The sequence below is a fragment of the Doryrhamphus excisus genome, unplaced genomic scaffold (genome assembly GCF_037039965.1).
Source record: "Doryrhamphus excisus strain RoL-2023G ecotype Guam unplaced genomic scaffold, RoL_Dexc_Guam_v1.1 HiC_scaffold_24, whole genome shotgun sequence".
In the NCBI taxonomy this organism is placed as follows: domain Eukaryota; kingdom Metazoa; phylum Chordata; class Actinopteri; order Syngnathiformes; family Syngnathidae; genus Doryrhamphus; species Doryrhamphus excisus.
In genome coordinates, this window is record NW_027621862.1 from 5,608,457 (window position 1) to 5,631,160 (window position 22,704).

General features: G+C 40.4%; 1 protein-coding gene and 1 long non-coding RNA gene across 7 annotated transcripts; one reads left to right on the top strand and one right to left on the bottom strand.

The window, feature by feature from the left end:
- The first annotated feature begins 674 nt into the window (after positions 1–674).
- nlrc3 (NLR family, CARD domain containing 3) lies at positions 675–20,280 on the top strand. Of its 6 annotated transcripts, XM_058061771.2 has the most exons (20): positions 679–845; positions 1,779–1,913; positions 1,995–2,261; positions 3,634–5,356; positions 6,256–6,342; positions 6,546–6,629; positions 7,763–7,846; positions 7,936–8,019; positions 8,129–8,212; positions 10,401–10,484; positions 10,599–10,682; positions 11,278–11,361; positions 11,540–11,623; positions 12,131–12,214; positions 12,302–12,385; positions 13,208–13,291; positions 13,404–13,487; positions 17,318–17,401; positions 17,489–18,910; positions 19,011–20,278. In XM_058061771.2, exons 2-19 carry the CDS (start codon positions 1,790–1,792, stop codon positions 17,577–17,579), a joined length of 3,384 nt encoding a protein of 1,127 aa, XP_057917754.2. In that variant the 5' UTR covers positions 679–845; positions 1,779–1,789; the 3' UTR covers positions 17,580–18,910; positions 19,011–20,278. The 6 variants fall into 6 exon arrangements, with proteins under 6 accessions (XP_078644809.1, XP_078644808.1, XP_057917754.2 ...); XM_078788682.1 differs by lacking the exon at positions 11,278–11,361 and having other exon boundaries at positions 676–845; positions 19,011–20,280; XM_058061776.2 differs by lacking the exons at positions 679–845; positions 1,779–1,913; positions 1,995–2,261 and adding an exon at positions 3,057–3,141 and having other exon boundaries at positions 3,634–3,675; positions 3,756–5,356; positions 19,011–20,276.
- LOC131109605 (uncharacterized) lies at positions 1,692–3,776 on the bottom strand. The gene is made up of 3 exons (XR_009120762.2): positions 3,597–3,776; positions 2,018–2,171; positions 1,692–1,922 (listed from the first exon to the last, which is right to left on the bottom strand). It is a non-coding gene; the product is annotated as an uncharacterized LOC131109605 (long non-coding RNA).
- Positions 20,281–22,704: the final 2,424 nt, after the last annotated feature.

A 22,704-nucleotide genomic window follows, 5' to 3' on the forward strand; every position in this document is an offset into this window, starting at 1 on the left:
ATTTACAGCTGTTGCATTCCCTGCAATGTCCCGCTGAGAGGATCTCATCTTACCTCACAGGAGACATTTAAGTATGGGTCACGGGGGTATGCTGGAGCCTATCCCAGCTGACTTCGGGCGAGAGGCTGGGTACACCCTGGACTGGTGGCCAGCCAATCACAGGGCACATATAGACAAACAACCATTCACACTCACATTCATACCTATGGACAATTTGGAGTCGCCAATTAACCTAGCATGTTTTTGGAATGTGGGAGGAAACCGGAGTACCGGGAGAAAACCCACGCATGCACAGGGAGAACATGCAAACTCCACACAGAGATGGCCAAGTTTTTAATGAGATTATTTATTATGAGTAGAGATTTTTTTATGTATTGTTTATACTATTAAGTAATGATTTTCATTTTATTCAGGTCACATGTCATTGATTGTATTGTTCCCAGTCTCAAACTGTACATTTTTTATTAGATTTTTGTCAAATTTAACATATAATCTGTACCTGAAACAGTGTACTGAAGGATAATGATAATGATACTAACAATACGGTGTCTGAGCGCTGACGCCTTGAACGACGTGACACTCGGCACATAGAACATTTTTGCAGGGAAACCACAACACAGGAAGACAAGATTAGTGCGAGAGGGGATGCGGCACAAGATACATGATCTCAAGTGATTACTTCAGGCTCCACAGGCCGTGTGATCGTTTCCATTGCTCGAGTGGATAACAAATAAATTGCATCTGAAAGCACCATACAGCACATCTACTTTGGAGAACATTATGGCTTTACGCGCAGATGCACCCAAGGTAACATCATCTTCCATCCATTGAGGACAAAACCTGTGGTGAGTGTTACTTAACTGCACATTGTACATCACCCGAACATGTATATGCACACATTTTATTTTATTAATTGTATTGCCTTATTAGAGTGCAATGATGCCACTCTTGTTAAGCATCATGCTACTATTAGAACACACAATAAAGTGTTTTTGCATGCTTGCACCTACATGTTTTAATATAGCGTCACTTTTACGCTTTTGTTTTTTTCTGGTTAGGATGCTTTAAAGTCAACAGTGGAAAAAGCACTTTCAAATGCATTTTAATCAACTTCCTTTGTTTGAGGTCAAGTTGCCATTCGCAACAGAACCACACAGGAAACTGTCTGGCTTATATAAGCAAATATAATGTCAAAAAACATTTTGATTGAGAGATTGCTAAAAGTATTACTTCAGCAATATGTTTATTATTGTGTTGTAGTTTCAGCTGGTTCAACCAAATTCAACCAAAAATTTTTGGAAAAGTACAACTCCACAGGTATTTTTGAATTTTATTTGATTGAAAAATGCAACAATAACTATAGAACCAGAAATTGAAACTGTTGCGACATAGTACAATATAAGCAAAGCATGAACTAATAATTACACAAGTACATTTAACTAATAAATCAGAACAAAAACTTATTTTATAAGTGGCAATACACATCACATGTCTGTCAGCTGAGTTAGTTGTAGTTTTACTTTATTTTAGTTTTATTTAACAGTGTTTAACTTGTTTTTTACACTCTGGAAAGAGACTATATTTAAAAATGTATCGAAAATTGTAACAATACTGATGATAAAATTATTTTAAGAAAATAATTTTAAAAATATGAACTAAATAGCATAATAAAACAAAAAATTGGTAATTGGTAAATAAAAATTGGTAGTGCATACGTCATGTAAAGCATGGATACGTGACGCTCAGGTGTTTGAGCAATTCTTTGTGACCTCTTGCAGAAACACTTATCATGGAGAGGAACGCTCATTATGATTCCATCCTGGACAGAAGCAAAGCCATAACTTGGCAGGGTGATTGCTATGTGGATCTTCAGTCCACTTCCTGCTTCCCATCCTCCATGACACAACCACCAGGTCAGAGGCCTTACAATTCAAGATCACAATAAATCAATAATAACTTCCAAAATCATGATAATGATATTCTACCTAAATTAGCTCTCCAGTGGGTCCAAACTCACCAAGACCATTTGCGACGCTTCACTAGTACCTCCTTTCTGGAGGGCTTGTTGCTACACTTGAGAAAGACGCACCTGCTGAGTTCCACCGAAGAGACCCGGATCCAAGAAGCAGGACGGTTGGAGGAGCAGGTCAACATGCTCATTACCACAGTCTCTAGAAAGAAAGACCCACACGGTTCTAAAGCCATCAGGGACTTCATAGAGGGCTCAGATTGTCCAGTGGCCCAGCTCATCAAGAACTATGGTAACTGAAGTAGTTAGACTTGTAGTATTATGTACTATATACAGTATGTTTAAGTACATTAATAATAAGCTGAGTTTGTCTATGCTTGTCTACAAGCTATCCACTTGGTTAGCATCCGCAGTGGTTAGCATGTTTTTCTGTTAATGTAAAAAAATGTGCACCTCAATTTTCTTACATTTTCCAGTAAGCATACAATAGGGTGTGTATCTTGTCGTGTTATCAATACACAGCGTTCTTAATAACTGTGTTCTTAATGTATTTTTATCACAAATCCCTGTTACCATATTTAGCTTACTAACCAAATTGGTAACAGGAACCTGAAGTCAGTGTCAGTAATTGACAGTGAGAATTGCAATTATAGTTCTACTTGCATGTAAATGAAGAATGAAAGGCATAAATCAACATTTAAGGTTACTTTTCCCTACTGTGAAGATGTGTCTGTTCCCACAGGCATGATGTGGTAGTAAGACACCACGCTGACACCATCTTCCTGGTTTTTTTTCGTTCAATAGTGTTTTCACCTTTTTTATAAAAATGCTGGCAGCCATTTTGGGTTACTGAGGTGATGTTCATGTGGTGTCTCACGGCCGGTGGTGTCTTGAGAACAGCCTCACAAAGAGTCTTCAATTAATGTAAAAGTAACCTTAAATATTAATTTGTCCCTTTCAATCATCATTTTTTGCAATTAAATATGCATTTGAAACAGTTTCCTACCTAGGTTCCAAAAGTACGTACGTCAAGGAAAAAATAAAAACAATTAGCGCCTAACGCTGACAAATACGAGTGTACCTGAACGCCTCACGGCGCGAGGAGGCCGGGGCAGGAAGAAGACAGCGCTTCAAGTTGTTCATTGTTCTATGTGCATCATATCAGCAAATAAGTAAGTTTGAATGTTTATTTCGTGTTTCATCTTGAAGACTACGTTTATATTGGTGCTCTAACTAATCCCCACAAGGCGCAGCGGTGAAGACCTGTCGCTGTGAGTGGAAAATCACATGCAAATTAGCCTCTGTTCTTGGTTGTTTGTGTTTTTGTATTTTGGATACTATTAAGAAAGGGGTAGTGGTTCTTTTAGAATTGGGACGCCATTGGAAATATTCTAGTCACAAAATGGACACTTATAACACAATATGGACACAATAACATCACATAACTCCTTGGGCATGAGTTGCCGCTGCATTCGTGTGCACGAGCCCAAATCACGTTCAATATTACTACATGTACAATTATAAAAATGTGTTTTATATTAACATTTCTGGCTTTCTGTAACAGACTAATTGACATTATTTCTTCAACAAGAACAAGTCCAGTTCCCTCTGATACTACTTGTCTTACCATGACATGGCTGAGTCAAGGTGTTCTTCCTCTGTAGATTCCATGGTGAAGGACCACAAAGAGGAACTCCTGCAACGCTGTGAGCATCCTAGAGACAGCAGCCACAAACCGATCATCTCCACTAACTTACTTCTGGTGGATGGACTTTCTGACCTGCAGCAGAAAGAGCACGACCTAACCCAGGTGGGAGCCACTCGCGGTAGGAGGAGGGATCATGTCAGAGAGTTAGGCCTCAACCGTCTCATGGAAACCCTCACGAGGGGTAGTTTACCTCCACGGGTCTCCCTCACAATCGGGGTAGGTGGAATCGGCAAGACCACTAGGGTCCAGTGCTTCATCCGACAGTGGATCCAAGGAGCCATCTGTCCTGATGTGAGCTTTGTCTTACCTTTTACTTTTTCTCAACTGAACGTCTTGGAGAAACTCTCAGTGGAAAGGTTGGTTAAGATGGTCTTCCCTCATTTAAGTGACCCCAATCTGATCCTGAGCAGCTCCTGTCGGACTTTGCTTATATTTGATGGCTTGGATGAGTTCCGCTGCACTTTGAATTTTTCCCATGCAGCCCCCTGTGATGACATAAAGAAAGAGGTGCCCATTGAGGACTTGGTGACAAACATCATTCGAGGAAATCTTCTTCCAGGTGTGGCTTTATGGGTGACCTCCAGACCAAGAGTGGCTTCACTAATTCCTGGAGGATTAGTGGACAGAGTGACAGAGGTACCAGGGTTTAGCCCAAAGGACGTCCATGTTTTCTTAAACCATCACATCCCTGAGATGGATTTTGCCCATAAAATCTGGGCCCACTTGCAGAGCCATAAAAATTTGATGGTGTTTTGCTATACACCATCTTTCTGCTGTATAGTGGCTGATACTATGAAGTATCTCCTCCAAAGTGGTGAGGAGGAACAACTCCCAAAAACTTGTACTGAGCTCTATGCCCACTTTTGTGGCATGAAGGCAGAATCAGGCGAGCCACGAGGAAGGGAACCTGTCAAAGAGACGCTCTATGGGAGCAATCGTAAACTACTGGGGAATCTTGGACGTCTAGCCTTTAATGGGGTCCTTAAATATAATTACACTTTCAGCGAGCAGGACCTCAGAGCCTGTGGGATAGACCTGGTCTTGTCTCCAAATAGCCTCGCCGCTGGACTTCTTATCCGAGACGAGACCTTTTTATGCACAACATACCACTTCACTCATTTAACCCTGCAGGAATTTCTTGCAGCGATGTTTTACTGCATGTCTTCCAAGCGAGCCATTTTTGACTTGTTCTCAGAAAGCACCATGTCCTGGCCCAAAATTGGTTTTCTAAATCACTTCAAAAGTGCCATTCAGCGCTCCCAACAAGCCGCAGATGGACACCTGGATGTGTTTGCACGCTTCCTGTCAGGCCTCCTGTGTCCACTGACGGTGAAGCCTCTCGCTGGGCTTTTAGGTAAAGTTGATGGCAGCCAGAGGGCATGGGCGGCAAGTTTTATACACAGCCTCTTGGATGGCAGTCATGTTGTTGTGTCCCATCGTGCGGTCAACTTGGTTTATTGTTTGCAAGAGATGCAACACACAGATTTACTGCGAACAGTGGAGGATGACTTACGGCTTGGAAGCCTGACGGGGAAACTGACCCAGGCTCATTGTGTGGTGCTGGGATACCTGCTGCAAGTTTCTCCTGAGTGCAGTGAACAAACAAACCTCAAAGCATCCCTGAACTACGCTACTGTGAAATGCTTGCTTCCACAGCTTCTCTACTGCAACCATCTCAGGTTAGCTCCACCACACACAGTCTGGACCAACAATAGAATTCCTCTGTCGTATTGACATTTTTTTAATGCATCTTTGCACAGTTGCTTAAAGTTGTGTTTTCATTCACTATATTTTTTATATAAAGTCACATTCAAAGTTATGATGAGCATATATGAGTGTTTATTAGAATAAAGTTGTGGGGTCTTTTGTGACCTCTTCGATGAGTCGTTGCTGCGCTCTTGGGGTCATTTTACTTGACTGGCTCTTCTCCTGGGAAGGTTCACCACTGTTCCATGTTTTCGCTATTTGTGGCTCTCACTCTAGTTTGCTGGAGTCCCAAATCTTTAGAAATGGTTTTATAACCTTTTCCACACTGATAAATACTTTTCTTGTAGGGGGCGGGCTACAGGGGGAGGCACTCACCTTTTTCACACAGGGCATGCGGGATTAGATTTTTTTTTTTCATTTTTGTTTCATTCAAAAACTGTATTTTGTGTTCAGTTGTGTTGTCATGTTTACTGACTGAGAGGCAGGGATTGTTTATTATTCATCCAACCCACCATAAGAAGAACTTCTTTCTTCTTTGTATTGTTTTCCCATCCCTTTTTTATGTCTGCATATGTAGTGTTTTAAGAAGAGTGGTTTGGCGTGTGAGATGGCGACTGGCTCAAGTTAGCGGAAGAATGCCTTTTCCTTACCTTTCTCTTTTTTTGTCTTCTGTAACGTTTCTTTGTGTTTTTTATAATATACAACACCAGGGTTGATTTAAAACAAAAATAGCCCCCATGCTGGACTCTCATCATATTGTACATTTGTGCAGGCGCTTGTTGCCAGGCAGAGTATGTCACATACTCTGTAGTACAAAGAAAGGAAATGGAATGCAATAACAAAAATAGTAATTTGTCTTTTGACACGATAGGTTAGAGAGTAATCACTTCAAAGATGATGTCATGGAATTACTGGGAAGCCTCTTGAGTGCCAAAGACTGCCATATTCAGAAAATAAGGTAAGTCATTTAAAAGATTAAATAAAAGATGAATTTTCTGGAAATTGCTCATGAAATAATGAGCACAGCTGATTGTGGCTGGTGAGACACTTCATAATTAGCAATTGTGGTGAACCTGATTTGAATATTATCAGGGTGAAAGTGCAGCCGACGTTGATGAATATTGTATTTATAGAATGCGATTCTTCTCATCTCTGTATCAGTTTAGCAGACAATGATGTCAGCAGCAAAGGCGTCCGAGCCCTGAGTCGAGCCCTGATGGTGAATCGGACCCTAACATCTCTCAAGTGAGCTTCCTTGTTGTTATAAAACAGGTTTCTGGACAGCCAACAATTAAGAGATCCTATTTTGTGTCTTTTTTTTTTTTTTTTTTCTTTTTTAATCTTCAAGCCATTTTGGCTGTGTTGACTAAATATAGGTGATATTTACCATAGGACATTAGGCCTTTAAATGTCAAAATGTTCCTTAAATTTGCCTTACACAAAAAAAATGTCCCATTGAAAAGCATTTATAACACCACTTTTTATCTTAACATAAACAAGTGCAATCCTTTATGATGTAAATATTAGCACACATGTAGTTTTTAAATGTAACTTTTATTATTAAGGGAGAGAAAAGGAAAAAAAATCCAAACCTACATGGCCCTGTGTGAGAAAAAGTGATTGCCCCCTAAAAAAGCCCCCCAATAACTGGCTTGACCACCAAAGCCATTCCAAGTCTTCATTTTGTTTTTCTTCAGCCATTCAGAGGTGGACTAGCTGGTGTATTTTGGATCATTGTCCTGCTGCAGAACCCAAATTGAGGTCACAAACAGATGGCCGGACATTCTCCTTCAGGATTTTTTGTAGACAGCAGAATTCATGATTCCATTTATCACAGCAAGTCTTCTTCTGACGCAGCAAAACAGCCCCAGACCATCACACTACTCCCACCATATTTTACTGTTGGTGGTGTACTTTTACACCAGATGTAACGGGACACACACCTTCCAGGTCCTGAAGCAGCAAAGCAGCCCCAGACCATCCAACTACCACCACCATATTTTACTGTTGGTACAGTACTTTTATACCAGATGTAATGGGACACACACCTTCCAGGCCCTGAAGCAGCAAAACAGCCCCAGACCATCACACTACCATCACCATATTTTACTGTCGGTACGGTACTTTTACACCAGATGTAATGGGACACACACCTTCCAGGTCCTGAAGCAGCAATCACTTTTTCACAAAGGACCATGGAGGTTTGCAAAAAAATTGAAATCAGTAAGGGGGCAAAAACTCTACGAATATGTATATATGTGAATATATTTCATAGATTTGCAGCAGTTGTCCCATCTCAGATAAATCATAAAATGACAAAAATGTTTTGTTCTTGTCTTTCCCGTGTGCATGTTTCAATTGGATTTAATGAAATTAAGTCTGCGGAACAACAAGATAGGCGCGAAAGGCACTAAAGTCCTGGCAGAAGCCCTCAAAATGAATCAAGTGCTGTTATCAGTCAAGTGAGTATAACTACTGTAGATTCCTGCTCCCACGAAACACGATGGTACCACTTGATGGAAAATGTTGAATTGATACAACCACTCATTAGCTTGCAGAACAACGCCATTGAGGAGGAAGGTGCATGGGCTCTAGCTGAAGTGCTGGAGTGCAATTGCAAATTAGCATCCTTGAAGTGAGTGCACAGTGCAACTGATCTGTGAATGGTGGAGATGGTTTGTGTGTATGCTTAAAGAAAGCTGTAATCAGTGGCTGTTCTTTTCATGACATGCACTTTGCTTCAGCATAAGGAAGAATGGCATTGGGGCCAATGGAGCCAAGAGAATCGCAGATGCACTGAAGGCAAACCGGACTCTCACCAAATTCATGTAATCATTCACTATATTTTCATATGAAGTCACGTTCAGAGTTACAGTGCATCCGGAAAGTATTCACAGCGCTTCACTTTTTCTACATTTTGTCATGTTACAGCCTCATTCCAAATTGTATTAAATTAATCTCTTACCTCAAAATTCTACACAAAATACTCCATTATGACAATGTGAAAAAAGTTTTTTTTTTGACTTTTTTTGAATTTATTAAAAATAGAAAACAAAAAATCACATTTACATAAGTATTCACAGCCTTTGCCATGAAGCTCAAAATTGAGCTCAGGTGCATCTTTTTTCCACTGATCATCCTTGAGATCTTTCTACAACTTAATTGGAGTCCACCTGCAGTAAATTCAGTTGATTGGACATGATTTGGAAATATAATAACTGTCTATATAAGGTCCCACAGTTGACTGTGCATGTCAGATCTGGCCTGTATGGTAGAGTGGCCAGACGAAAGCCATCAGACCAGAGAATTTTGTTTCTCATGGTCTGAGAGTCATTCAGGTGCTTTTTGGCAAATTCCAGACAGGCTGCCATGTTCCTTTTACTAAGGAGTGGCTTTCGTCTGGCCACTCTACCATACAGGCCTGATTGGTGGATTGCTGCAGAGATGGTTGTCCTTCTGGAAGGCTCTCCTCTCTCCACAGAGGAACACTGGAGCTCTGACAGAGTGACCATCGGGCCTTGGTCACCTCCCTGACTAAGGCCCTTCTTCCCCGATCGCTCAGTTTAGAAGGCCGGCCAGCTCTAGGAAGAGTCCTGGTGGTTCCAAACGTCTTCCATTTACGAATAATGGAGGCCACTGTGCTCATTGGGACCTTCAAAGCAGCAGAAATTTTTCTGTATCCTTCCCCAGATTTGTGCCTCAAGACAATCCTGTCTCGCAGGTCTACAGACTTCTTTTGACTTCATGCTTGGTGTTTGTGCTCTGACATGCACAGTCAACTGTGGGACCTTATATAGACAGTTATTATATTTCCAAATCATGTCCAATCAACTGAATTTACTGCAGGTGGACTCCAATTAAGCTGTAGAAAGATCTCAAGGAGGATCAGTGGAAAAAAGATGCACCTGAGCTCAATTTTCAGCTTCATGGCAAAGGCTGTGAATACTTATGTAAATGTGATTTTTTTGTTTTCCATTTTTAATAAATTCAAAACATGTCAAAAAAACCTTTTTTCACATTGTCATAATGGAGTATTTTGTGTAGAATTTTGAGGTAAGAGATTAATTTAATTCAGTTTGGAATGAGGCTGTAACATGACAAAATGTAGAAAAAGTGAAGCGCTGTGAATACTTTCCGGATGCACTGTATAAGCATATATGAGTCTTCATTAGAATAACCACTGTTGGAATAACTACTGTCCAATATCTTTAAAAGGCACTCATTATGTGTCATCCACATATCTATACCAGTGACTTGGTGCTGTTCCCTGAAAGGGGTTCAGAGCCCTCCTTTCCATGTCGCCCATGCTTTTATCTGTAAAAGGTTGCAATACTGGTGAACAGGGAGGTGACATTGAATGAAAGCATAGTTTTGTTTTTGTTCCATTTTAAGTGTCTGAATTTCTTGACAAAGTCCATTGAGTTTTGGACGTGATGTTGTGTTTTTCCCACGGTAAGGGGTGGTAAGATGATGGCTACATTCTATATACGTACATATATATATATACATACAATATCATACGTTACAGAGTTAATGCTGCTGACAGTGGGTCTGAGGGGAGCCCCTTTGTATAATTTTTGGATGACCATAATAAAAATAGGCTTGGCCTCTTTTGGGTATAATTGGTAAAGTGCATGGTTAATGATTTCTGATACCACTGTGAATCCTAACCACGAACCTAAAATAACCACTCAAGGGCCAACGATTCATGTCTAGACTTGTCTCATACATAGATTGGATCTCTCAGACTAGAGCTGTCATATCCAGTCTAACTGGTGTGTGTCCCACCTTGTCTTTGTTTATACATTTTTACAATGTAGTAATTTAAGCTAAAATAAATCAAAATATTTTGGGTGGTACACTGAATTGTAATTACAACGGATACAGGCTTTGCTGTTGCTATGGCAACCTCAAATTACCAATAGGTCTATGGACTGTTGTGCAGTGCTCCTACAAATGTTTCACACATTCAAGTAAGATTATCCTTATTGTATTGCTGATGTTTTCCATCCCCAGCCTTTGCAGTAACCAGCTTGGTGACAAAGGCACAATATCAATGGCTGAAGCGTTAACAGTCAACCACACGCTTCTGTCACTTCAGTGAGTATTCAAGAGCCTGTGGCGAGGCATGCTAAAGTACACTGGCCTCAGCTTAAGTGGTACGCCTTAGGTTCATCAATGCGCTGATATTTCTTGGCTGGTTTTTTTCGTCAGACTGCAGAGTAACTCTATCAGCAACAAAGGGATGACAGCCTTGACAAAAGCACTCAGGCTCAACCAAGGTCTCATCTCATTGAAGTGAGTCTGCTTTCCCACTTGTTGGAGTAGGATTTTGCACAATGTACTGTTAGATTAGAGTGTATTATATAAACCATTACTAATCCCAACGTGAGTGTGAATTCTTGTTTGTCTGTATGTGCCCTGCGATTGGTTGCCGACCAGTTTAGGGTGTACCCCGCCTCTCACACGAAAACAGCTGGGATAGGCTCCAGCATACCCCCGCGACCCTAGTGAGAATAAGCAGCATAGAAGATGGATGGATATATAATAATAAAACATACAGTTAAAGACAAATCTTTGTGTTTTTATTGGTTAGTCTAGCTTTTTGTAGTTCCATTATGCATTTGTGCTCTATTTTTCTACTTTTGCTGGATGCTTACTGTTTATTTTTGTTTGCACTGAGCCATGGTCCACAGATGGCCCCTGAGCCTCACTTTGTACACACAAGCATGTTTTGCTAGGAAGGTGAGATGCTGCCAGTTTGTTTACCTTTGTGTTAGGAGTTGTTCTCCTTCAGGCTTGTACCTTTTGAATGCTAGCTATAGAGTACATAGAAACAGCATTGTAATACATTGATTTCATATATTTTTATCCCAATTCTCTCTGTACTCAGCTTAAGAGAGAACTCAATTGGCATAGAGGGAGCAAAGAGCATGGCCCGTGCTCTTCACGAGAATAACACCTTGCAGGACCTCGAGTAAGTCGCCTTATAGGCATTGGTCCACAGTGGAAAGACCCCACGGCAGCATGGAAAAAAAGTAGTAAAAATAATGCTGCTTCACACCCTCACTTTACGCTTTGTTCTATAGCACAGCGGGTCTATTTTTATTTCTATGGATTCTCTTGTGCTATTACACTTTGGTTTCCTTGTGCAGCCTCACAGCCAACCTGTTGCATGACGAAGGGGTTCGAGCAATCGCGAGTGCAGTCAAAGTAAATCAAGGCCTCGCTTCTTTGCAGTAAGTACCACTGGCATGGGTACACGTAAGTGGTTTGCCCATTCAAGTGCGTTCCACACCTTACAATAAATCAGTGGAGGAAATGCGACATGATTGCAATATAATATTTGTAATGAGTGCAGTGCATGGTATGGTATGGTTAGTGATCTTCTCCCATATTACAGTAATCCCTCATGTATCACAGTTAATTGGTTCCATACCCGACTGTGATAAGTGAATTTCTGAAATTTAAGATTCCTGACACCCAGTGACCTATGTAGAGTCCTACATTTCATTTCATTTCAGTTAATCTAACTATTTTTATGCTTGGAACTGCTTAATTTAGATAATGAATATGTAACAGTGCTTAACTATGTATATTTTAGCCTAATAACTGGACATATTCAACCATGAAACAACAGTGATTTATTAATATGTCAAATATGTCATATACATGTAAAAAAAGGTGAAATTTGATGACTGTATATTTTAATAATAATAGACGCTCCTCTCTTTTTTTGTTTGTAGTTTGCAGTGGAATTTCATCAAATGCTCTGCCTCGAAAGCCCTGAGTCATGCACTCCTCAACAATACAACCCTACAACTCTTGGAGTAAGTCATAGTTGTGTTGAATTGTCACCTTCCCTCTTTTCTTCCAAGTTATTGATTGGACATAACGCTATATGTCTTCTGCTGCAGCCTGCAAGAAAATGCTATTGGCAATGAAGGTGTCATTTGTCTGGCTGAAGCGCTGAAAACCAACACGTCACTGCGTACATTATGGTAAATGCGACATTTGATCAAGATAAATTGGTTTGTTGAAGACAAAATGATGGATGACTTGCAATTTATTTTTGATAACAGAAATCTGTTGCATGATCAGATAATATTACAGTTTAGAAGAACTGCACGTAGTGCCATTTGTCTGTCCAAATGAAAAATGTTAATTTAAAAAATTAACATTTGTTAATGCTAATTGGTGACTCTAATTATGAATGTCCATAGGTATGAATGTGAGTGTGAATGGTTGTTTGTCTATATGTGCCCTGTGATTGGCTGGCAACCAGTCCAGAATGATGTCACCGCCCCATCGCAGTCATGTGATCAGAAGTGAGCGGTTGTGTATTGCTGCCAAAAAGCCAACATAATTCATTAATTCATTTTCTACCGCTTATCCTTATAAGGGCAAGAGGCGGGGTACACCCTGGACTGGTCGCCAGCCAATCACAGGGCACATATAGACAAACAACCATTCACACTCACATTCATACCTATGGACAATTTGGAGTCGCCAATTAACCTAGCATGTTTTGGGGAGGAAATCGGAGTACCTGGAGAAAACCCACGCATGTACGGGGAGAACGTGCAAACTCCACACAGAGAAGATGGCCGAGGGTGGAATTGAACCCAGGTCTCCTAGCTGTGTCTGCGCGCTAACCTCACGACCGCCATGCAGCCCAGCCAACATAATATCTAAATATATTTATATTTATAGTATTATCCCGTATTATCTAGGTAAAGGCAGAATTTTTGATAAAGCTCTTGCATGTACAGTATATGAATGCGCTGAAATGCAAAATACTGTACTGTAGGTATTTTTTCTAGTCTTCAGAGTGTCTCAGTGGGCTCCAGTGGTGCAATTGCGATGGCAGAGGCCCTGATGACCAATCAAAGTCTGCAATCATTAGAGTAAGTGTCAACTGTTGTAAAGATGGATGACTCCCGTTTCTACATTCATTAAAACGTTGTATCACTTTTGATTTCATTGCTTTACATACAAATTGTGTTGTTTGTTTGTTAGTCTCCGTGGAAACAGCGTGGGGATGAAGGGAGCAAAGGCCCTGGCCAACACCTTAAAAAGCAACAGAAGCCTCAAGTCGTTAAAGTAAGCAAATAGCAGCAAGGGACTGTAGTCATGAGTCGTCATGTAGTTTCCAAAACATCAACAATAATCGGTTTGGCTGGTTCAGGAGTGGAGTCTTGCTTGGGTGTGTATACATTACTATGTTGGGGATGTGGTGATGAAGAATCAGGGTCTCTGATTGCCAATGTGTCTTGAAATGTATCCTTCAAAGCATTTATATCGGCAGTGAGGGTAGACAAAAGGAATAGATATTTAAACCTACATGGCACTGTGTGGAAAAAGTGATTGCCCACTCTGTAATTGAGATATATCAGTCTAGAAAAGGTGATGAAGCCATTTCTAAAGCTTTGGGACTCCGGCAAACAACAGTGAGAGCCATTATCCACAAATGCTGAAAGCATGTAACAGTGATAAATCTTCCTAGAAGTGGCTGGCTAACCAAAATTGCCCTAAGAGCGCATCGACGACTCAACCATGAGGTCAAAAAAGACCCCACAACAACATCCAAAGAACTGCAAGCCTCACTTGCCTCACTTACATCAGTGTTCATTACTCTGGGCAAAAACGGCCTGCATGGCAGAGTACAAGATGAAAACCACTGATGAACAAAATAGAACATGAAGTCTTGACTCAGTTTTGCCAGAAAACATGTTGATGATCTCTATGACCTTTTGGGAAAATACTCTGTAGTCTGACAAGACAAAAGTAGAACTTTTTGGAAGGTGTGTTTCCCATTACATATGGCGTAAAAGTAATGCTGCATTTAAAAAAGAAAATGGTAATGGTTTTATTTCATTTGAACATGCATCAGATTACAATTGAGTGCACCCCATAATCAGTTCACAGTTCCACATGTCCAAAAGGAGTTGGAAGAAGCAAAGCTTATTAAATCCTACCCCTCCATCTGGTACTTTTACAATCAGTAACTGTTACATTTGTTCACTTCCTGCTTTCCTAATCTAGTTTAAGTTTTGTTTCATGTACCGAAGTACGAGGTGATATGACCATACAATGACATAATGGGTACCATAGTAACTGTCAATATAGTGATATGTATAGCACATCCTTTCATCCTTGTGTTTAGCAAACATCAACTGCTTGTATTGTTTCTTGAATTGACTCATCGTTGTGCATTTGTTTGAGGGTCTTACTCAATCCATTCCATAGTTTGATTCCACATACTGAAATGCTATGGCTTTTTAACGTAGTCCTAGCATATAAGTGTTTCAAATGTAGTTCTTCCCTGAGATCATATTTCTCCTCTCTTGTAGAGAAGTATTGGATGACATTTTTAGGTAATTGGTTATTTTTAGCCTTATGCATTATTTTAGCTGTTTGAAGATTAACTATATCAGCAAGTGTAAGTATTTGTGATTTTAGAAATAAGGAGTTAGTATGTTCTCTGTAGGCGGCATTATGAATTATCCTTCCTGAAAAGAATGTCATACCAGCAGTAAAATATGGCGGTGGTAGTGTGATGGTCTGGCGCTGTTTTGCTGCTTCAGGCTGGAAGACTTAAGTCTCCAAACCAACATTCATCACTATTAGAGGTACTTTGGCAAAAGTGGAAAAAAAGGTGATCTGTTTGTGTTTTATTCATAGAACTGGCGACATTGCAATTTATTTACAAAGCAGTGTTGTCATTGTCTTTATGCTATTTTGTGCTAATTTATACAATGGGGGACATCAGGTCTGAATTGAACAGTTATAAAGATATTAAGAGCTGAAGCAACTATTCTCTGACATTTTGTTGAGCTCCTCAAAATCAGGTGGGAGATCATGAGCTATCTGTTGGGGATCAATACAAACAATTTACAGAACAGTAGTGAAAACAGTGTGAGTTCCTACCTCCCCTTTGGAAAAAATTGTCCATCTGGCTCCTAATTTGACAAGACGACATACGTAGCTGGACGAGACAGGAGAAAAAGGAGAGACATGAGGGGTCAGACACGGGTGAAAACCAAAATACTAAAGAACACATGGGGAACAAACCAGAACATCAATAGCAAAGTGTGACTACAATTACTATAGTACTGTGTGTGTGTGTGTGTGTGTGTGTGTATACTTTTCACTTTTCAAATTTTCAGTCAAGAGAATGAAAAACAGGAAGGCGAATGGAACAAATATGACTGCAACACAGATGTTAAAAGCGCTAAGCATTCCTGGAACGGAACCAATCTTAAATCTAATGAACTTGATATATAAAAAAAGCCATTTGCCTGAAAGCATGAATGAATGAAGATAACCAAAAACAAAAAAAACAAGGACCACTAAATGCACCGATTATTGAACACTGAGTTTGATGAGTAACGTATTGAAATTATTTTTCCATGTGATAAATAACAGAATTAAACCAACCATAGAGGAAGAAATATCAGACACACAAATTGGATTCATGACTGGAAAAAGGGACAAGGGAAGGTATATTTAACTTGAGCATGATTATGGAACGATATCTAGAATTGGACAAAGACTGTAAAGCTGTACATTTGCTTTAGAAATAATTCAACTTCTAAAAAGCATATGTAGCATCTGAGGACGGCTTTTCTGAAGCAATAACAGTAATAACAGGATGTATTCTATCCCAATTCATGTCTAATATCAACACAGAAGAATTTTTTTAAAGCGTGGAAAAGGTGATTCCATAGGTGGAAAAAAAGTGAACAACTTGAGATACACAGATAATATGATACTGCTTGCTGAAAATTGAAAGAAAAAGACCAAGGTCATGCATGTACGTACATCACAATGCCCGTGATACACATGGTATAAATAAATAAATACAGTAAATGGTGAAATATTTGACAAGTGGAGGAAATAACATTTTCAAGACAAACTATATCTATGGGGGGATCATGTGAAAAAGAAACTAAATATAGAATAGGTACAGCCAAAAGAGCTTTCAGTACTAACAAGATTCATTCATTCATTTTCTACCACTTATCCTCACGAGGATGGCGGGGCGTGCTGGAGCCTATCCCAGCTCTATTCAGGTGAGAGGCGGGGTACACCCTGGATTGGTGGCCAGTCAATCACAGGGCACATATAGACAAACAACCATTCACACTCACATTCATACCTATGGACAATTTGGAGTCACCAATTAACCTAGCATGTTTTTGAATGCATTCACTGGTCTAACAATGCTGGCCCTTTTTGGGTCTTTATGTCAGCCTCAAAAAGCAATCCTCAAATGATGCAGACACCCACTGTTGCGCATTGTGTATTTGGTCCACTTTGCACAGACGCCAACCCATGTGCAATGAATCGTGAAAACAGGACAACTCATCAATATCTCAGCTACAATAAATCCACAATTTTTCTAAAAGTAGAAATATGCATGCATTTCTACCTATAAGTTTCTCTTGACCACGGTCCAGTGGTTAGCGTGCAGATCTCACAGCTAGAAGGCCAGGTTTCAAGTCCACCCTCGGCCATCTCTGTGTGTGAGTTTGTCTCTGTCTCTGAGTTTGCATGTTCTCCCCGTGCATGCGTGGGTTTTCTCCGGGTACTCCGGTTTCCTCCCACATTCCAAAAACATGCTCGGTTAATTGGCGGCTCCAAATTGCCCATAGGTATGAATGTGAGTGTGAATGATTGTCTATATGTGCCCTGTGATTGGCTGGCCACCAGTCCAGGGTGTACCCAGCCTCTGGCAGCTGGGATAGGCTCCAGCACCCACTTGTGAGGAAAAGCGGTAGATAATGAATGAATGAAAGTTTCTCTTCTGTCTGTTCTATTATTAATATCACTGATATCGAAAACGGCATATTTTACCATTAGTTGTCTATAAGAACAAACAATACAAATTGTAGTTCAGCACGACTAAGCTAGTTGTTGGTGTGTTTCAGTCTGCAGGAAAATCTTCTGGGAATGGATGGAGCCATTTTCATTGCAACGGCCTTGAAAGGAAACCACCAAGTCACATACATCAAGTATTAATTTTTAATTTATTTTTTTAACTTGCACATCCAAATGAATCCATTCCTTCTGGAAAGACGTTCATCTGTATTGTTGTTTAGTTTGCAGGGAAACGGCCTTGGTGAATCAGGTGCTAAAGTGATAGCTGATGCCATCAGAGCCGACGCTCCAGCATGTGTGGTGGATATTTGAGCAGCTTCTATTAGCCAACTCTTAAAGGAAGTTTCCATCGTGATGTGGATTGTAGTCTCACCCTATGCTATGGATGCGTCATTGCAAAGTAACCCGCGCTACCTGGCTGGAAGTAATAAATGTGTTTATTAAATGTTTTTCACTAATAGAGGGGCCCATCAAACATCATTATGTGTAATTATGTGGAATGCATCATATAATGATGTTGTGTGTATCTGCACACGTTGTAAGGGCAACAGTTATTTCGCCAAGCAGACTGAAAGCTGTGCTGCTACAGCAGAACTGGAGAAGATAATTTCTTCCACGTCACTAAAATACAGGAAAGTTCTAAAACGGGTGACTTATATAGAAGGGCAAAATACAGTAGTTTGGTTTTTCTACCCTGCACTAATGCTAACAAGAATATGGTAGAATTTTTCAAATTTGGACTACAAATTTAGTATTTTGTCAGCTAAGTTTTGCTTATTTTGTAGAGCGTGCCATACTCTCCTGGTCTGACCCAAAATTCAGCCCAAAACTCTCCTCAACTTGAAGCAGTATTTGGGGCTGCAAAAACAAGCAAGCAAAAAGCGCTTGAATAATAGCTACAAGCAGTTGTGAGGGAATCCATGTTGTTTCATATGTACACACATGTCGCCTGTGTGATGCCACACCATACTTTGGCGCAGGCTGGGATGTTTGGAATTGTAAAATTCCTGTTATTTGCTTCCATACCGAGATGCACGGCAGTCGAGTGGTTAGTGCGCAGATCCCACAGCTAGGAGACCTGAGTTCAATCCCACCCTCGGCCATCTCTGTGTGGAGTTTGCATGTTCTCCCCGTGCATGCGTGGGTTTTCTCCGGGTACTCCGGTTTCCACCCACATTCCAAAAACATGCTAGGTTAATTAATTGGCAACTCCAAATTGTCCATAGGTATGAATGTGAGTGTGAATGGTTGTTTGTCTATATGTGCCCTGTGATTGGCTGGCCACCAGTCCAGACAGCTGGGATAGGCTCCAGCATCCCCCGCGACCCTCGTGAGGATAAGCGGTAGAAAATGATTGAATATAACATTTAAGGGCATTTACTTTTAGGGTAAACAGAGCAAGAGAATCGTGACATCATTACAACTGCAAAGTTCTCCTGCAGGATTGCTTCAGTATGAATCTCCCCTACACAAAAGGGTTTTATGCTTCGAAATTGATTCACCGCAGCAAAAAAAAAAGGCTGTGATGGACTATTTTGTTCACCCACCTGCTTTGGATGTGATAAAAATATCAAAGATTGGATTGCCACTACTTCCTTTACATTGGCCGCCGTTGAAGGAGCGAAGCAACAAAACAACAAAAGGTATTTTGGCAGCTGTGATACAGAGTCAATTAGCATACGATACATTGGTGTCAACATTTGTGATGTGCAGGCAAACAACTGTGCCTCTGTTGTCTTGCAGGCCACAAGAACTTTTTTAATATGAAAGGTCACTTCTTGATTCTTCAGAAGGGGCTAAAGGAAGCCAGCTGGATCCTGGTGTGGGAGCTTACTCCTGGCGTAGATGGAACAGGACGCAACAAAGCACTTAGTGTCCACATGTAGGGTGGGCCACTGGAAACGTTGGGAAAGAAGGAAGGCAGTCCATCTTGTCTGCGGGGGAACAGGCGATCTTTGAGGAGTGAGCCCACACCGGAACATCCAAACGAAGCTCCACCAGGACAAACAAGACAGTCGGGAGGAAAGCCAACAGAAGGGTTTGAATCCTTGGTGGATCCCCAGGATCCTGAACTGTCACATTGTCAAACCCCAGGAACCTCTGCAACAGCTTCCTTAATGTGGGAGTGGGCCAATCAGCCACTACCTTCATCATGGCAGGGTCAGGTCAAAGTTGGCCCCTGACTCCGAGGGCATTGTGTGTTTCTGGACCTTAACAAATAGTCTTTGGAGAACCAGACAGACATGCTGATGGTGAAAAACAGTGGAAGAAGAAAACATTTGGATATTGTCCAAATAAAAGAACCCAACGCAGCCACAGCCAATCATGTCATGGAGGATGTCGCTAATGAAGCACTGGAAGATGGCAGGGGTGGTAATAAGGCTAAAGGACATCACATCATACTCAAAATGTTAAGATGATGATTCCGATGAGGAGCAGCTGTGGTATGTCTCATAGCTCCGCCCCATGGGGGATTTGCTAGAATCTACAAAACACCCACAATGTCCAAAAAAGAAGGAACAAGGAGAACGAAAAAACAAAAGTAACATAACAACCAACCCAGTGTCACAGCAGAGCGTGACAACATTGGATGGATTCTCGCATGTTTAATGAATAAAGTGAAAATATCAAAGTGTACCTCAGACCCTTCAAAATGACTGAAAGTGACAACTTGAATGGCTTCATAATCCACGTGACCAAAGGCTTGCTATTTTGTCATCATCATCATAAATAGCCACATTGAATAGGCACTCACTTTAGGGCCATTGCTAATGGGGTTTAGGTGACGATGAATTATCTACCAGGTGCATGGCCTCTTGTATTCAGACAAATGCAGCCCAGAATTGAATCACTCATGCATTACTTGTTGCACATGGCGAAACATTAGGTACACTGACACAATGTAATAGTAGTTGCTAATGAGTATTGTGGACTGATGCTTTGTGTTGATGTGGTCGGCAAAACCTGAGCTAAAATAAGGCATTAATTCCATACAATACACAAAATCCACGGTGCTAGGTTGGTTGCTAGGTTTGTGTTGCTGTTCGATATGTTTTCAATACACAAATACCATGTAAAATATGAATGTATTTTGAGAGCCATGTGGTGCATTCTTAGAAGTTGAGAAAATAATAATTATTCATTCATTTTCTACCGCTTATACTCACAAGGGTCGCGGAGGGGCTGGAGCCTATCCCAGCTGTCTTCGGCGAGAGGCGGGGTACACCCTGGACTGCTGGCCAGCCAATCACAGGGCACATATAGACAAACAACCATTCACACTCACATTCATACCTATGAACAATTTGGAGTCGCCAATTAACCTAGCATGTTTTTGGAATGTGGGAGGCAACCAGAGTACCTGGAGAAAACCCACGCATGCACGGGGAGAACATGCAAACTCCACACAGAGATGGCCGAGGGTGGGATTGATCCCTGGTGTCCTAGCTGTGAGGTCTGCACGCTAACCACTTGATCACAGTGCAGCCCAAAATAATAATGAACGTAATTTATTTTATTAATTAATTTAAAAAATATACAAATACTGTTTTGTGTACACGTGTAAGGCAGGGGAAGAGTACGTGTTTGACAGGTGTGAAAGTACATTGGCCGGCCACAGCATGACACACTGAGAACGTCATGATGCAATGCGTGTCACTTCCGCGTCTTCTTCCTGTATCCAAAAACAACAACACCACCAGTATGGCTGATAATGAACAACCCGGTACCGGGGATATTTGACTTTGTTGCTGTTGTTGTGCTTTGGTGCTGGTACTGATGCACCATGAGTACTCGACACTATTATGTCTCATGTTCTTCATGAAAGGAAGGCGATAATGTGAAGAAATACAAATAACTGAAGCAAAACACAGCAATAGAACATGCGCATACACTTGAACATTCCTTTCGACTGGGACATCCCAGTATTTATTTATTTTTGATGTATCTCTCTGTGTTGTAACACCAGCCAAGGACCTTTTTTTCATAATAAGAAAAAAAAATAATACTATGAAGAAACATAGCAGCTTCATCAGTCAAGGATCTTCTTGTCTGCGTAAAATTGTTTCGATTATATTTAACAGCCTGAGACACCATTTTAATATGACCTTTAAATGAGAGTGTTGGATCCAATATTACACCCAAGTATTTATCCTTCTTAACTACCTGGAGTTCTTCACCTTTAAAAAATATATTTGAGCATGACACATTGTTTGCCTTTTTTGAAAAGAACATACAAGCAGTTTTTTTGCATACTTACTGTAGTACCAGGCAGCATTTTGAAAGTCAGTTGGTTATATGTTCAAGAGCTGAGGAGAGTACAATGGCAGCTTCCTCATGATCCCTGCATCATCAGCGTATAATTGAAAGAAAAATGCAAGCCAAACAATATCGGCCCCGGGATGGATCCTTGAGGCACCCCTACATTACTATTCATCAGGGATGATCACACCCCATTAAGCGAAGCACTTTGTTTTCTATTAGTCAAGTATTATGATTCAAACCACTTCACAGTTTCACTTGAAAAATTGAAATGTGTTAGCATGGATAGAAGAACCTTGAGATTCACAGTCGAAAGCTTTTCGCACATACAAAAATACAGCACCAACACTGTTTTTGTTGGGGTTTTTTTTCAATCAATATGTCCTTTTACTTTTTCAACAACAAACACAGTTATGGCAGACTCGGTTGAATGATTTGCTGGAAAACCATTTGTCCTGAGTCAAGACATTGGATCAACTGCTTAGCAACCCATTTTCCAAGCATCTTGAAAAGACGCCCAGAATACTAATTGGCCTGTGATTATTTGAGTCACTTATGTTTCCTGACTTGAATGCTAGGATGACTTTAGCAATCTTCCAAACATCTGTGAAAATGTACATGTTAATTGAAAGATTAATTAACTTAGTAACTGGCTGTGCCGGGGCTTCCTCGTAAGTTTTTCAATTAAATAATGAACTTCAGTTTAGGTGTATACATGACCCAATATTCAGGTTAGAAATGTAGTAACCCAGAGGTGATATTTGGGTTTTTAAAAACCGGAATGTGAGCATATTCGGGTTTTTCAAAAGGTTTATTGGTGTTTACATGGCTTTGTGTAATGGGGTTATTGCTAATATTCTGGTTATGATAGGGTTACTTGACTGCATGTAAACGTAGCATGCATGTGACTCTCATCCAAAAAGTGAGTGCTGCATCCAAAGAAGAGAAGAGATTTGCAATCAAAACTTCCAGAATTGCAAAAAATTGATTTTTTTTAACTCAGTGTTGAATGAAAGGGAAATTTGTATTGCATATTCATTATATTTGTTTACAAATCAGCTTTTTCTTGCAAATTGTTTTTATTGCTTTCAAATCTTGTTTTTTGCTTGCAAATCCATTATTTTAGTTTGCAACTTTTTTTGCCTGCTAATTTGCTTTTTCTTTGCAAATATATATA

Bases quoted from the DNA above. Each gene is read 5' to 3' on its own strand.
- nlrc3 (XM_058061771.2), top strand. From the start codon at position 1,790: ATGGAGAGGAACGCTCATTATGATTCCATCCTGGACAGAAGCAAAGCC. The intron at 12,386-13,207 runs GTAAATGCGACA...TATTTTTTCTAG, and splicing joins ACGTCACTGCGTACATTATG to TCTTCAGAGTGTCTCAGTGG. The intron at 17,402-17,488 runs GTATTAATTTTT...ATTGTTGTTTAG, and splicing joins CACCAAGTCACATACATCAA to TTTGCAGGGAAACGGCCTTG.